The 16,719-nt window shown below is 43.6% G+C and overlaps 2 protein-coding genes and 1 long non-coding RNA gene across 7 annotated transcripts in view; 1 reads left to right on the forward strand and 2 right to left on the reverse strand.

Moving 5' to 3' along the window:
* The window catches only part of MTFR1 (mitochondrial fission regulator 1), a 78,474-nt gene extending 72,712 nt beyond the window's left edge, over nucleotides 1–5,762 (forward strand). For all 4 annotated transcript variants that reach the window (XM_024742577.1, XM_024742576.1, XM_024742578.1 and 1 more), the window contains exons 7-8: nucleotides 3,186–3,354; nucleotides 4,190–5,762. In XM_024742577.1, coding sequence (XP_024598345.1) covers nucleotides 3,186–3,354; nucleotides 4,190–4,258 — 238 coding nt within the window. In that variant the 3' untranslated portion in view covers nucleotides 4,259–5,762. The remainder of the gene's footprint in view (nucleotides 1–3,185; nucleotides 3,355–4,189) is intronic.
* On the reverse strand, nucleotides 4,784–12,075 carry LOC112398167 (uncharacterized). Its single transcript, XR_003002940.1, has 6 exons — nucleotides 11,562–12,075; nucleotides 10,940–11,341; nucleotides 9,615–9,729; nucleotides 7,686–7,852; nucleotides 6,496–6,619; nucleotides 4,784–4,919 (listed from the first exon to the last, which is right to left on the reverse strand). It is a non-coding gene; the product is annotated as an uncharacterized LOC112398167 (long non-coding RNA).
* A 314-nt stretch (nucleotides 12,076–12,389) lies between these two features.
* The window catches only part of PDE7A (phosphodiesterase 7A), a 115,652-nt gene continuing 111,322 nt past the window's right edge, over nucleotides 12,390–16,719 (reverse strand). For both annotated transcript variants that reach the window (XM_024742574.1, XM_024742575.1), the window contains exon 14: nucleotides 12,390–14,188. In XM_024742574.1, the coding sequence (XP_024598342.1) occupies nucleotides 13,980–14,188 (209 nt within the window). In that variant the 3' untranslated portion in view covers nucleotides 12,390–13,979. The remainder of the gene's footprint in view (nucleotides 14,189–16,719) is intronic.

The raw sequence follows: 16,719 nt of genomic DNA on the forward strand, positions 1-16,719 counted from the left end.
AACTTCCCTCTTGGAACTGCTTTTGCTGCATCCCATAGCTTTTGGATCATCATGTTTTTTGTCTCTAGGTATTTTTTAATTTCTTCTTTGATTTCTTCAGTGATCTCTTGGTTATTTAGTAGCATACTGTTTAGCCTCCATGTGTTTGTGTTTTTTACGTTTTTTCTGCCTGTAATTGACTTCTAATCTCAGAGTGTTATGCTCTGAAAAATGCTTGATATGATGTCAGTTTTCTTAAATTTACTGAGGCTTGATGTGATCTATCCTGGAGAATATTCCGTGCACACTTGAGAATAAAGTGTAATCTGCTGCTTTTGGATGGAACGTCCTATAAATATCAATTAAATCTATCTGGTCTATTGTGTCATTTAAAGCTTGTGTTTCCTTATTAATTTTCTGTTTAGATGATCTGTCCATTGGTGTAAGTGAGGTGTTAAAGTCCCCTACTATTGTGTCACTGTTGATTTCCTCTTTTATAACTGTTAGCAGTTTCCTTATGTATTGAGCTGTTCCTATGTTGGGTGCATATATACTTGTAATTGTTACATCATCTTCTTGGATTGATCCTGTGATCGTTATGTAGTGTCCTTCCTTGTCTCTTGTAACATTCTTTATTTTAAAAGTCTATTTTATCTGATATGAGTTTTGCTACTCCAGCTTTTGATTTCCTTTTGCATGGCATGTTTTTCCATCCCCTCACTTTCAGTCTGTATCCTGAAGTGGGTCTCTTGTAGACAGCATATATATGGGTCTTGTTTTTGTATCCATTCAGTGAGCCTGTGTCTTTTGGTTGAGCATTTAATCCAATCATGTTTAAGGTAATTATCGATATGTATGTTCCTATTACCATTTTCTTAATTGTTTTGGGTTTGTTTTTGTAGGTCCTTTTCTTCTCTTGTGTTCCACTTATAGAAGTTTCTTTAGCATTTGTTGTAGAGCTGGTTTGGTGGTGCTGAATTCTCTTAGCTTTTGCTTGTCTGTAAAGCTTTTGATTTCTCCCTCGAATCTGAATGAGATCCTTGCCAGGTAGAGTAATCTTGGTTGTAGGTTCTTCCCTTTCATCACTTTAAGTATATCATTCCACTCCCTTCTGGCTTGTAGAGTTTCTGCTGAGAAATCAGCTGTTAACCTTATGGGAGTTCCCTTGTATGTTATTTGTCATTTTTCCCTTGCTGCTTTCAATAATTTTTCTTTGTCTTTATATTTTTGCCAATTTTATTACTATGTGTCTTGGTGTGTTTCTCTTTGGGTTTATCCTGTATGGGAACTCTGCGCTTCCTGGACTTGGGTGGCTATTTCCTTTCCCATGTTAGGGAAGTTTTCAACTATAATCTCTTTAAATATTTTCTTGGGTCATTTCTCTCTCCCTTCTCCTTCTGGGACCCCTATAATGCAAATGTTGTTGCGTTTAATGTTGTCCCTGAGGTGTCTGAGGCTGTCTTCATTTCTTTTCATTCTTTTTTCTTTATTCTGTTCCACAGCAGTGAATTCCACCATTCTGTCTTCCAGGTCATTTATCTGTTCTTCTGCCTCAGTTATTCTGCAATTGATTCCTTCTACTGTATTTTTCTTTTCACTTATTGTATTGTTCATCTCTCTGTTCTTTAATTCTTCTAGGTGTTTGTTAAACATTTCTTGTGTCTTCTTAGTCTTTGCCTCCATTCTTTTCCCGAGGTCCTGGATCATCTTCACTATCATTATTCTGAATTCTTTTTCTGGAAGGTTGCCTGTCTGTACTTCATTTAGTTGGTGTCTGGGGTTTTATCTTGTTCCTTCATCTGGTACATAGCCGTCTGCCCTTTCATCTTGTCTATCTTTCTGTGAATGTGGTTTTTGTTCCACAGGCTGCAGGATTGTAGTTCTTCTTGCTTCTGCTGTCTGCCCTCTGGTGGATGAGGCTATCTAAGAGGCTTGTGCAAGTTTCCTGATGGGAGGAACTGGTAGTGGGTAGAGCTGGCTGTTGTTCTGGTGGGCAGAGCTCAGTAAAAGTTTAATCTGCTTGTCTGCTGATGGGTGGGGCTGGGTTCCCTCCCTGTTGGTTATTTGGCCTGCGGTGACCCAACACTGGAGCCTACCTGGGCTCTTTGGAATAATGGACTCTGGGAGGGCTCACAACAAGGAGTACTTCCCAGAACTTCTGCTGCCAGTGTCCTTGTCCCCGCGGTGACCACAGCCACCCCCTGCCTCTGCAGGAGACCCTCCAACACTAGCAGGTAGGTCTGGTTCAGTCTCCTATGGGGCCACTGCTCCTTCATCCTGGGTCCTCATTCACACACTACTTTGTGTGTGCCCTCCAAGAGTGGAGTCTCTGTTTCCCCCAGTCCTGTCGAAGTCCTGCAATCAAATCCCACTAGCCTTCAAAGTCTGATTCTCTAGGAATTCCTCCTCCCGTTGCTGGACCCCCAGTTTGGGATCCTGACGTGGAGCTCAGAACCTTCACTCCAGTGGGTGGACTGCTGTGGTCTAAGCGTTCTCCCGTCTGTGAGTCACCCACACAGCAGTTATGGGATTTGATTTTACTGTGATTGCGCCCCTCCTACCATCTCACTGCGGCTTCTCCTTTGTCTTTGGATGTGGGCTGTCTTTTTTGGTGAGTTCCAGTGTCTTCCTGTCGATGATTGTTCAGCAGTTAGTTGTGATTCTGGTGCTCTTGCAGGAGGGAGAGCACGTCCTTCTGCTGTGCCACCTTGAACCAATCTCCCAAGTACTAGGTTTCTTGCGAACTTTGTTTTATAACATGACTACAGGAGTAGCTCTAAGTTTTTAGTTTAGAAAAGATAGTTAACTGTGTACAGGAGCCTAAGAGATTAGCAGAATAAACACTTGCAGGTAACTTTCCAGTTTCTCCCCCAACTACATTTGAAGGCTTTTCTTTACTGTGCAGTCATTCATCCAGTGAAGCTGTATGCGTCCCTGCTGTGGCAGTCACCAGGCTTTTGGAGAAGGATGGAACCCTAATTGCCCTGAAGGAGCACATAATCTCTGCTCCTGAGAGGACCTGAGGGACTGTTATTGGGCACTTTTGTGCTCTTTCATTGAGCTTTAAATCTAGGTTTTCCACTTCACTGCATCAGTATGTGTCAGTGTCTTTGTCAAGTGTATTGATGCCAGAGAAGTGCCATCAGGCTCCCTGTGTGCTTCCCGGAGGGATCAGCGCCCCCTTGGTTCATGTTCATTTTTCTCAGGTCAGCACAAGACACGAAGCCCAAACCGGTGGATGCTGCTGACCCTGCTGCCCTCATAGCAGAGGCTCTGAGAAAGAAGTTTGCTTATCGGTATCGATGTGATAGCCAAGGTGAAGCTGAAAAAGGAATTCCAAAGTCTGAATCAGAGGGCACCTCAGAAAGAGTGTTGGTGAGTACTGGGCACAGTTCCCTCCAAGTACAGCCTGGTAGTTCCCTTCACTGCTGCACGCTGCAACACGTTGAGCTGTGTGCGCCTGCGAGATTCAAAAGGACGCGTGCTACGGGATTTAGTCCCTCCCTACAGCTAGATTACCTGTTACAGAAGCGCACAGAGTAGGAAGCACAAGTTAACCCCTGGTTTCATTGCTTAGTGTCTCCTGTGTTAAATTTTTCATGCTGTTTTATTTAAGTATAATGAAGTGAAATTCATTACAATAAAATTTATATCTGAGGACAATAAAAATGCTGATATAGCAAGGAAAGATCATTTTCTCTTAGGGCACCTGTGAGGAAGTCTCCTGAAGAGGGAGAGACATTTGACCAGGGTCTTGCAGGCTGTGGGCATGCCACAGATGGAGACTGAGCAGATTCATGGAAGCTATCATGTATTAGTTTATACATTACCTTTATTCTGGGTACTGTCATGCGGCATATGTGTTTATTCCAGAGATGTAGATATCTTAGAAATTCTAGCATCTCTGAAAGTCTTCAGACATTGAAAAGGAAACTCTGTACCTTCCTTCCTTCTTTTATTCGGAGAAGTAAAATTGGACTAAGCTAGGCTCTTGCAAAGGTAATTATAGTTTTCTAGGGCATAATTTTGTTGTCTCTTTGCCTTTCACTCTTTTGATATGTCATGTTTATAACAACTTGTCAATTCATAAAGGTTTTAATATTACGTAGCTGTTTGGTTTTTCATGAAGAACATACCTTTGATCCATGATTGGGAGTGGGGCATATCGTTACTGTTACATGAACCAGTGTCTTTTTTGTTTCTTTTCTAGTTTGGGCCACACATGTTGAAGTCTACAGGAAAAATGAAGGCTTTAATTGAAAATGTTTCAACTTCCTAATACTGAGCTGAGAAAGACTGTCCTACTAGTTCAGCTGTTAGTGTTGATTTCTATTAGCCGAACAGCCCTAATACACCATTTGGTAAATACCTGAATTTAGTGTCTCCTTTTAAGTCTCAGAGGATTAAGCTATAACAAAAGCACTCTAAGTTTGTTTGCTTTTAAGAGAAGGTCCGTTCTGAAGTTTTCCATAGCATATTTATATTCTGATGTGTTTTTAATGTGTAGCCAAGATGTTTAGATTTCCAGTCTGGAAAACAATTATATAGATTTCAGAATAAAGAAAGGACCTTTGTAGATGTGAGTTTTTAATTCTTAACACTAATTTATCTGTACACGTTTTATGTGCATGTATTCAGGACATAAGATTTAGCAAGGGGGTGACGAGGGTGCTGACAGTGTCATTTGTTTTCAGTGATCATTTCTATTCAGTGGTGGAGCAGGTGGAATAACCAAGTTGTTGGAATGAAATGGTTTTGAGATTGGAATTTCTTACCTTGAACAGAACTTTTTATGTTAGATTCTCTCACGTTTTCTTGGATTGGAGATGGAGTTTGAGTAGGAACCAGATAATGTTTGCTGCTGAAATTCCATAATGCTTTCCTTTAAAGAGGGAAGTCAGGGATCATGGAAACCGTTTTCACTGTAGTGCCATCCAGTGCTGAGGAAGAAAATGTAGTTTTCAAATAGTGAGGAATCAAATGATTGAATTAAATCTCTTTTAAAGTAAAAACTAGAATATACCATCTTTTTCTTTCAGTTTAATAAATGGCATGAAGATAACTTGCTGCTAATACTTCTGGAAATGTCAGCATAATGGAGTTAAAAATTTTTTAATATTGGTCAAAATAGTAGCTTTATAATGAAACATTGAATAGGAGAAAGAATTTTCTGTAAGTTGCTTATCATTGGTCAGAATGGTGTTTTGCTGAATTATATTATGTAGCATAAACCTTAGGTGCTATTAGGAAGTAGACAACTGCCTTTCTCCTCTACGACTTCCAAGGACTTGCTACAAGTGATCATTTTTAAATGCATGTATCTTCATGATTTTCTATATTCATTTCTGTTAAACACACATAGTTTAATGTCAGAACCTCCTACTATGAGTAAATATTTGGATCTATTATTTAAATCTAGTGGAAAGAAAGTTGTCCTTCCTGGGGGGATTAGGGGATGTGAAGACCCTTTAAGTTACTGAAAATACGTGCAGTGTTCTAAATTATAGCAAATATTAGTTGGAGCTGATTTTCATGGTTTGGTTGTTCAGCTGAACTTTGACCTGTGGCTTATTTTACACATGTTGATACATTGTTTCTGATTATTTTCTACGGTTTAAAAATTCTGCCTTTAAAAGGAATTCAGAAAATTCACCTGATATAAATTTCTTAGGAGGTCAAAGTATGTATTATATTTGTATCACTGTTGTTGAATTTGGGGCAGTGCTCCAATGACAAGGAAGTTACTGTTTTGAAATAAACTTTTTACTTTCCTTGGGCCATAATGCCTATACAAATGCTTTCTTTTTTTTTTTCCACAATAGGCACGATTCTTTTATATTATACATGCAGCTTCTTTAGAATTATTTGCTTTCTGCATTTTTCAAGGGGAAATATATTGCCTAGAACATATCACCTCTCATTCATCTTTCTCTTAAAGGAACTCCATCATTAAGAAGAGAAAGGCAGTCACTTGGGATGAGTTTCCTCAGGGTTCTCAAGCCTATAATCCACCTCTGGGACTGGTGAAAGCTCTTTTCTCATCTTCCCCTACACCCACCTCATTCAGTTTCTGGTTCTCCCACCCAACACAATAGTTGGGTGAAAGATCTTAAAAATAGTTCAACTCTACATTTTACAGCTGAGGCTCAAAAAGTTAAATAACTGGTGTAATGTTTTCTCTCCTGTGATTCTCACTAGTCTAGGGACTCACTCTTACAGAGTGCACCCTTGAAAATGTGGGGGGCGGGACTTCGCCTTCCAATGCAAGGGGTGTGGGTTCCATCCCTGGTCAGGGAGCTAAGATCCCACGTATCCCTCCTGGCCAAAAAGCAAAACATAAGACAGAAGCAATGTTGTAACAAATGCAATTAAAAGACTAAAATTGGTCCATATCAAAGTTTAAAAAAAAAAAAGAAAACGTGGGTGTTAGGGGCACTGACTCCCTCTCATCCCCAGTCGAAAATCCACACGTTGCTATCTCTGCCTCAACAACAAATGAATTGGTAAATGACTCACCCAAGGGTGGGTAGGAAGCTGAAACAGTTTGGATAGGGTCAGGACTCAACCCTTAGTTTCTTTGATTCCATGTCCTGTGATCTCTGGTCAAACACACACTTCTCCCCATATGTAACTTAAAGATCTGTAAAATGAAAATACAGGTACTATATTATTTATTGAAACACGTCCACATGTAAGTGGACCCATGCAGTTCAAACCTGTGTTGTTCAAGGGTCAACTGTGTACATAATGAGTGTGGCAAAGAGCGCTGGACTTGGAGCTAAAACACGATCCATGTATGTGATCCTGGCCAAGTCACACCTCTTTTTAAAATGGGAATAATTCTAAGGCCAGAAAACTAGGATTAAATAATGATTCTGAACACGTTCTGTAAATGGCAGCTTGCTAACCAAGTTACTACGTTATTTTACACAAGGTCACTGTAGTGCCCAGTGCCCAGTAGACGGATTTCTCCAGTGTTCTTGGCACCTGGAAAAGGTGTCATTCTTTGCACAGGCCTGGGTGAAGCAGTAGGTCTTAGTCTTCAGTTCTGGCTTGTCTTCCCAGTCGTAGGCCCTTCTGCAGAAGAATACTGTCCTCATTTTTTCTTTTTTTTAAATTTTTTGACCACTTTGCATGGCATGTGGGATCTTAGTTCCCCGACCAGGGATCGAAACAACAACCCTTGCATTGGAAGCCCAGAGTCTTAACCACTGGACCGCCAGGGAAGTCCGCTGTCCTCTTGCTGTATTAAGAGTTCCTATGAGTCTGTGCCTCAGTGGTGAAGGAAGAAAACATGAGGTAACAACTACTGAAAACAATCCATCCTCTGGTAACTTCTCCAAAAAACGTAAGTTTTCTGTGTAGGTTAGATCTGGCAGATACAAGTTTAAACTTTCAGGCGTTAGCCCAGTAGCACCAGCTCTGGGATTGCCAGGCAGAAGGAGGCACTTGGTTTTACAACAGTACCACTGTTCTGCCTGTTACTGTCACAGTCTTTCCCATGAGCCTTTAGCCATTCCCGAGTCCTCTTCCCCCTTCTCATCCTAGACTCAGCATTCTTCTGAGCTACCCCACTGAGCCTTTTTCTTAAAATTCTTATTAGTTTTTCCTTGTAAACCTTGTAAGCAGGCTAGTTCTTGGTTCGTACTAGTCTGATCACTTGAGAACAGATAGGACAATAAAATAAAATAATAAAAATAGCATACCCATGGAAGGATCCAGAAATCTTGGATGTTTCCCCGAAAGCTGTTGTCCTTAGTCCACTTGGTAGGGGCTGGGAAACGTAATGTTCCTCTAGCTGGAGCTTCTCAAACTTCTCTCCCCTGGAAGATTTTCCAGCCTCTTCTAAAGGTCAGAGAGCTCCTTCTCTAAGCTGAGAGAATAACACGAGTGTAATTTAGACATTACCAGGAAGCTAAAGAAGATGATCCAAATAGCACCTCGCGTTCCATCCCAAACTGCTGTGGCCGCTACAGGGCAGTCCTGTCCCTCCTAACCAGTCTTCCCAGCTGGAAAAGCCGTAATATGGGGAGAAAGACACTCTTCACAACAGGATTTTTACCAGAGTTGTGAACAGCTTTCTGTTCACATGGCCTAGGAGCCGTCCCTCTTCACTGGCCAGTCATGCTTGCTATCAGAGGATGAAAAAGGGTGCGAAGCAGGTGTGGTGGGGACACTGTTGTGTAATGCAGGTGTGATCGGTGACGGTGGAGAGCACGTGACACTCCGCACGATGATCTCTCTGACGCAGCTCCGGAGCAGACTGCCCTCTGCAAGGGGAGCACCAGCTAATGCAGAGACATGTGTGACTCAGGACGCAGCCCTGACGAGCTGGTCCAGGTCCTCCCTTGGGAATCTGAATAGGAAACCTTGAGCGAGGGGCACAGTTGGTACCTGGAGCTCAAATAAGCACGCCATGAGGTACACGTGTACCCACGATACCTACGAGCAGTTTATACAAAACAGATGACGAGGACACGAACAAGGACACTGGGACTGAACCGTGTGTCAGGACATTATTTTACCTTCACGAGGCAGACATGTTATAGGTTAGGGAGCCACGCAGAAGATGAGGTGATGCGCTAATACATGACCAAAGACCTTAACACAGTCGATCTAGCCACAAAGACAACACTTTAAAAACTTTACTGCCTTTCTAAGCAGACACTCCAAGGTAGAGAAGAGAAAGGAAGAGGAGAAGTGTGGGAAGAAGCAGACGCAGCAAGAAGCTACATCTCAGAGCGCCCAGACCCCCAGGTTCTGCTTCTACAGCCTTCATAGGGTTTGTCTCATTATCGTGAACATGAATCCTCAAGATAAAGCTCCAGTTACCCTGCAGTGATCTGAGTGAGACTCTGTTCCCTACAATGGAAAAGTTAACCCCTATCTTGTGAGGATTCTTAGATGGAAATTCAGAAACTTTCCTGCAAATGTTCAACTAGGAACTTTAAACACATTCCTTTATGATACTTTCTTCAAAAGATAAAGCACCTTGGGATACCATGCAGCCTCCCGATTCTTTATAGGATGCAGCTCAACAGTAAAGAAACACTTCAAATTTATGCTCAAAAATCTCAAACAATGCATAGCTTAAACATAAATGTAATATAAGATGAACTTTCTTAACAAGACTATTGATGGGACCAGTGGAAAGTTGCAATAAACCAATAGGTCACTGTGCTTCAGTTTTAAAATACAGCTAAAAGGAATCTAATACTAAAAATAGGGGTGTTTCTCTTTCCCTGACCATTCTACCAGACTTCAGGATAGGTTCAGGACGACTTAGCATAGCTGTAAAAGTAAAAAACAATGTTACTGTGATTGATAAAAGTTATTAGTATTTTACTAGAAGTATCACAGTGAACATCTAAGACTTATATTTTAGAATCAAACTTGAAAGCTAAATGATTTTACCAGTCACGGATGTTAGTAAGATTCAATAATTACTGGAAATGGTGTCATTTTCATCATTAACCCAACAAAATCATTCATTCTCAACAATACCCCAACACTTTACACTCATTTTGTACAATATAGAAACCTCCCATATTACATAACAGATGCTTTCCACACATCATCTTGTCACCCAAACATTTTGAGAACAGAGACCCCGTCTCGGTATTTAGTTTTAATACCTTTATTACATCCAGTGCAGTTCTGCACACAACAGGAACTCGGATACTGTGACCACGTGACTTCGGCATTGACAGACTAGTTTCCACATAATTGCTCATGATGGTAGACTGATAGCTAAAAAGGAAACAATTCCAAGTTAATTTTTTCAACATTTACTGACGGCACAGTTCACGCTAGCCCTGTGCTAAGCACAAGAGAAAAAAAGGTGGAGGAGACGGCTGTGCACCCCTGGTAGTCCCCCGCAAGTAGCGGTCACTTCCCCTGGAGACAGTGGACAACTGGGGGCCTTCCAGAGGACACAGGTTGTCTGCAAATCCTCAGCAAACAAGGAATGGCTCAGGCTAAGTCTTGCACATATCTGGATAACTTTGTGTTTCAGATATATGCTGCTAGTATGGTGATTAATGTCACATTTATTTAAAAACATTCCTGAATGCAGATTAGCTGTCGGTCATTGACCCAAGCGGGAGATACTGATTGGGAGGAGATTTAAACAAAATATTTATACATTAAAAAAAGTACACATGGGGCTTCCCTGGTGGCACAGTGGTTGAGAGTCTGCCTGCCGATGCAGGGGACACGGGTTCATGTCCTGGTCTGGGAAGATCCCACATGCCGCGGAGCGGCTGGGCCCGTGAGCCATGGCCGCTGAGCCTGCGCGTCCGGAGCCTGTGCTCCGCAACGGGAGAGGCCACAGCAGTGAGAGGCCCGCGTACCGTGCAAAAAAAAAAAAAAAGTACACATGAAAACACTGTAAACCTCCAATGTGAAAATTTTAAAGTTTTAAGAAAATCGAAAGCTTTAAGAGTCAAGAAAGATTTTTGGAAAGAAAGGCTGTTACAGGAATCTTCAAAGAATCATTTGCACCTCTAACTTGTATCTAAGGTACAAACACATTGCCCAGGTTGGACAAAGGACATAACTTCTTTTATGTAAAGAGGATCATTATAAACCACCACACTTACGGAGTGCAAATACTGACCAGGAACCAGATTGTTTTTGTTAAGCTAAGGCTTACCACAATTTTCTCTCCGAGGACCTTCAGCCTAGAGCAGAGGAGCTGCCCCCACCTGACTAAGGGCCGGCCCAGAGCCCCAAAGGGCTGCTGCAACGCTCCACGATTCTTTGAAGTCTCCTGTTTTATCTTTAAAATTTGTGAATTTTGCATTCTCTTCTATAATATTTAATTATTTAAACTGTGACCTTCTAAATTACTGTACTGTTTCCTCAGATTTTTCTAGAAAACCGATGTTCAAAGAATATAGGTCCTGTTGAAGAAGCAGGGCTATAGCCGGTAATACCACATATATGTAACAAAACATACCTTTGCAGTGGGTTTATTTTATGTGTAGGCAGGAGATGGGAGCAACGCTCAGGTGTCTCCCCCTGGAGAATGGCAATAAGAAGACAATCCTCTGAATATCCAACAGTGAGAAACATGTAACAGGTCAGAGAAGGAGAAAGCAATCATACACTGGCAGATGGAGCCCAGGCAGGCTCAAGTGATGCAAGGCTGAAGGTCTGACATGTCTGCTGGATGTGCCAATCAAGAAGGCGTGGAGAAGCCGCTCCTGGCGGAGAATCTGTAGCCTCGTTCAGGGGAACCGTGGTACGTCCCTGCAGCAGGTATGTCCCCGCAGGATGCGTGGGGCGACTTGCTTCCCTTGCTCAGAATCCATGCTCAAGCAACCGGCTGATCGTCACTTGGCTTCCCGAGAACGTCTGCCTAAAGGGAGAGAACGATTGATAGTTATATTTAACTATTAACGCTTTTAAAAAACATCAGTTTCTGTGAAACTGGTTAATGTGAGTTTGCTATGAGATACAGTTCTGCTTTCCATGTGCTGACATGCTAGGTGTGTGAGCTGGCAAGTTTCCTTATCAGACAGACACTGGATGCGTCAAATGTGCCAAGACGATACTCCTCGTATAAGTGGCCAACTGACCTTCCCCACATAGCCCTCGGACTTCTGCACCCAGCTGTCCAGTGTGGTGGCCACGAGCCACATGTGGAGACCGGGCACTTGAAACATGGCTGGTCCGAACCGAGACGTGCTGTAAGCATAAAAGACACGCCAGATTTCAAAGACTTTGTAACAGAAAAAAGAATGTAAAACATCTCAATAGTTTTTTATACTGACTACGTATTGAAATGATAAAATACTTTGGATATGTTGGAATAAATATTATTAAAATTCCAGCTGTTTCTTTTTCCTTTTTTTAAATGTGACTCCTCGGAAATTGACACTCACCGACTCGGCTCACACTGTATTTCTATCCGACATCACTCTTCTGTGCAAATAGTGACTATGTTTGAGTTCAAAGTTGACATGTATCCCTTCTAATGAAATGGACTTGGGAGGATCCAGGAGAGGCCCAGTGGTACCTTTCTTACACTGATACCAAAAGTAGTATTAAGTGGCCATTTCCTATTACTTGACTTTTAAAAGGCCAATACGAGTAGTATTTTAGTACCTGCACAAAGGCCTGAGGTTCCCGCCGTGGAACAAAGGGCTGTGGAGTCAAGAGGCTGGGCTCAGAGCCGACTTCTCCCGGCTGTTGGGACTCTGTCCACTACATCCCGGCCTCAGCTTGCTCACCCGTGAGGTGCAGGCAGCACACGAGCCCGCAGGACTCTGCCTGCGCCCAGCTCTGCCTGAACAAATGTGTGGCGAGCGAATGCCGGAGCCGAGAAGCGAATTCTTTGCTTCCCTAGTAATTTAGCGTCGTGGTTTCCAACGGACTGACTTATAGGTAAATATCAAAGATGAAAATGTGAAAAGATAGGTTTTTATTCGTCAAAAGTTAACAGCAACAGGCACGTATTAAAATGAGTATGGCAAAGCCTTTTACAAATGGCTTTACACTCAAGCTTTCTCCCAAGAAAATGACTGTTGCAACAAACTTGTAAACATAATTAATAAACAGTCCTTTACAGTAACAAGGGAAATACAATTGAACTAAAAGAAAGCACCGGTTTCTCTTAAAACTAGATTACAAGTTGTGCTTACTACACATAAAACATTTTAAAACAAATTACAAAAGTGGAATGTTATAAGTTTAAAATCAGTCCTTAGATTTTGTCCTAGAAAACATCTGTTCACATCAAAAGGCCCATCAAAGGGTAACGTTTCATCAAAGGGGGAGGGACAAGAAAACAATGCACTTTTTTCAAATCAAAACAAGAAGTTTGGTCACTTAGCTTTGTGCATAGTTTAAGGCATCTGGAGCGATCTGTTACAGCTGACCTCCCTTCCCCTCCCCACGTGTGGCTGCTCATTGCGTCACATTCTAAAATAATAAATAAAAGCTGATGTTCCCAATCCTTCCCACGTGGATAAATAGAACACATGCACAGTCACACATGCACGAGCGTGCCCCACACACACATCCGCACACACACAACATACCTCTCACTCCCTGCGGCGAGAGGGACTTTAGTACCCTTGCTCTGAAGGACACACTTGCCCATCCCACTTTATTTCAGATTGGCAATACCCTGAGCTGATTACGGTGTTTTAAAACATTCCACCCTTTTCTTGCATGTGCAGGTCAAGTGTACATTAGTGAAAACAACATGCAACGTCTTCACTGCGGAATCATAATACAGCTAGGACACTGGGGTTCTGCCCCCCCCCCGCCCCAAATTAAAAACTAAGAGTTAAAAAAAATTGCATTGCCCAACAGCACTGGAGTGAAAGCTCGGCGGCGCTCTAGGATAAATGCTCTGTTTCCAGTGCACAAAGTAAAAGGATAGCAAATGGGAGGCTTTGGTGGCATCCAAAGAAGAAAGGCAAACCGGGGGAAAGGGCTGCAGTTTAGGTTTGATCTTTAAAATTCTTAGTGGTTCCTTCACAATCGTGCTCCAAGGCGGATTGAGAACCAGTATTTCAGAGTTGGTCTGTAAACATCGAGTCTGGCCAGAGGCGCAGAGGCTGGGCACTTCACATTTCCATTTTCTCCGAGAGAACTTAGTGGAAGGTACAGATACACACTGTTGCATCAGACGGGTTAAATTCCAAAGATTTCTGCTGAAGGCTTCGGTTCAAGTTTCATGATGCTTCGAGAAGCACGAGGGCCACCGCAAAACTTCCTGCAAAACTTTGTTATTCCCTTCGGTTCGCTCCCGCTGGGCTTTGCATATTCAAGGTTTCACACGAAAGCCAAATGCATATTGCTGTATGTTCGGGTCTTGTAATTAAAAAGTGGGTTCAAATGATCCAACAGAGGAAATCTTGGAAATAAATAATGCTGGCGTCATTCACTTCCCTCGGCAGTCAAGAGTAAAGTTCTCTCACCTCAAGACCCCATTCACATTTCTAACGAGCTCCAGAGGCAGTCTGCCCAATGACTTGGGGGGGCGTTTAGGATAACCGGTTCTCCTGAGGTAATAACTGTGAGTTCAGCTCCTCAAATGCAGCATCAGCGTCCTCGCTGCTGGACTGTTCTTGCTGCAGTCCCTTCCAGCTGGCTTTGTTCAGCCCCACGTGTCCGAGCATTGTCTGGGACAGCCTGGTGTTGGAGAACCGGGCCCATTCCGTGAACAGAGGCTCCACGAGATACGTCATAAAACCTGAGACAGTAAGAGAAAAGGTATTAGTGGATGTTCTGAAACTTTACAACGTCAAGGTAGTGTTTACTCTCTTAAGTCCTATTCCAATATTACCTCTTATTTTTCAAAAGATGTGTGTGTAGATTTACATATCTTCTCTGAAGAATCTATTTAGGTAACTTACTGAAACCTGAAGTAAAGGTGAACTGACAAACACAGCCCATCTCTTCTGACGACTCCTCTCAGCTGCACCAACCATATCCTTCTATTTCAGCAAACCCGCGGCGGCCCTCTCAACCCTGAGGAGCAGGGCACAGTGTGCCCAAGGCTAAGGGGGTCCCCCCGGGGCTGTGGGTGACGAGGCCGGACTGAGGCGCGGCTGCCCTACCGTCCGGGCTGGTAATCGTCACACCTGGTCATGAGCACAGTGGGCCCGCTATGAATCTCAGCATTTATAAAGCCAAAACGCATGCCACAAAGTGTGAGTCTAGAACGAACAGAGATTAGTTTAGACAATTAGGAAAGTGAACATCACAAGTGTACCAGGGGGCCTACTTTACAGACACTTCCTACAATCGATCTCCCTTGATTCAGTCAGAAAAGGAGAAGGAGTGGTCTCGGGCCTGTCTGCATCTCTGGGTTACACAGCACTCGAGCCCACATTACAGCTGACTTAAAACTACATAGTGTCTTACACAGGGCGAAAGAAGCCTCACCTTGACAATCAGATCACATCTATTAGGAGAAGCAAATAACATTGTCTTCCTAAACTTTTGATCAAGGACAGGAAAATGTACATTCAAATTCTATCACTGCTTGTTTAACAGTTTTAAAATTTTCTGCATCTCCAAAACCTTTTCTTTTCAGCAAAAGACCACATGGACCACAGACAACACAGGTTCCATTTAGCTAACAAAAAAAATCTCACTGGAAATAAAGCACCCACTACTTTTAATTGGAAAAGTCATATATGGTCTGATGATTGAATTTTTTCAAGTGTAGAGATTATGGTATCTGAAGTAGTAATGATATTGGAAATAAGGCTTTCTTCCATTTCTTTTTTTTTTAAATTATTTATTTTTGGCTGCGTTGGGTCTTCGTTGCTGCGCGCGGGCTTTCTCTAGTTGAGGTGAGCGGGGGCTGCTCTTCGTTGCAGTGCACGGGCTTCTCATTGCGGTGGCTTCCCTTGTTGTGGAGCACGGGCTCTAGGTGCACGGGCTTCAGTAGTTATGGTACGCGGGCTTCAGAAGTTGTGGCTCACGGGCCCAGCCGCTCCGCGACATGTGGGATCTTCCCGGACCAGGGCTCCAGGGAAGTCCTCCATTTCTTTCTTTCATCTCTTCCATCCCCTCCACACATGTTAACTGAGAACCTTCTAGATGCCAGGCACTGCTCTGGGGTGGCCACGGATAAGCAGTGGACAAACAGACAAGATGTGCTCTCCACGAGTTACGTCTGGTGAGGAGAGAGAGGACACGGGAAAACGGCATCACTGCAGTCAGGGCAGAGCGGCTTCTGGCAGCCAAGCCACCCCCTCAGCCCCGGGTCAGGCTGAGCCAGCCGCCAGAGCCCTGTCTTTTCCAGGTGCCACAGTCAAGTCATGAGCAGCCGGAGTGTTGCACCCAAATGCAGAACCTTATTACCGCAGGTTTCACGCGATCCATCTTCTTTGATTCTCCCACTGTCCCAGCTGGTTGAGAGCTGCATCCTGCTTCTCACATCCAACAAATCAGCTCTCACTTCCGGCTCTATGGTACCTAGGATTCTTTTAGGTCGTAAGTACCTGATAACAATGCACGGGCCGGGGCCGCGGACACAGCCAGGTGGCAGGACGCTACTCGTGAGCTGCTCATCCACCCGTGAACCCCCTTAACTGTCCCAGCCCATGCGCCTCTATCTCTTCTCCTCAGATACCACAGGGCGCTGCGTCAATGCCTCACCCTCACCCGGTACGTGACAGGACCTAGTGTTCCTACCAAAGAAGGAAACCGTGTTAATTAAACACGACTTCTACCTACTGACCGTATGCTGGCTCCGAGTAACTGCTGCTGTGTGCAGAGTTCATTCTAATCGTCCTGACTCACCCCAGGAAGAGGACCTCTGCAAGCCCCATTTTACCTAGGATTTGATGTCAGAAAGACCAACACCTGTTACCTGTATAAACTGGGCAAACTATGTGGAAAAGAACACCAGCAGTGCCTGTGTCCTAGGGTGCCGGGAGGGGTCAGCCCACATCAACTGCCACCGCCTTCTACCTTATCCCTGCCCCCCGGGGGACCGGGTCCACGACTGCCCAACGCTGACAAGGTCAGAAACGACAAGAACGGCTTAAGGGATCTAGCTTCTTGTCCCTTTTAAAACGTGCAGTTTTTTAAACCTCATTCGCAACGTCTCTCACGAATCAAGGCAGTAACGGGCTGAGGCACGAAGTCAGCTGGAGTGTGTGCCACAAGCCAAGCCCTGCTCTTCAACTCGGCCCCCTCTGCCCATGTTTCGTCTGCTCTTCCGCATCCGAAGGCTACGCCCTTGAGGACCAGGCCAGAGCAGACAGG

This window comes from Neophocaena asiaeorientalis, unplaced genomic scaffold, assembly GCF_003031525.2.
Source record: "Neophocaena asiaeorientalis asiaeorientalis breed wild unplaced genomic scaffold, Neophocaena_asiaeorientalis_V1.1 scaffold226, whole genome shotgun sequence".
NCBI lineage: Eukaryota > Metazoa > Chordata > Mammalia > Artiodactyla > Phocoenidae > Neophocaena > Neophocaena asiaeorientalis.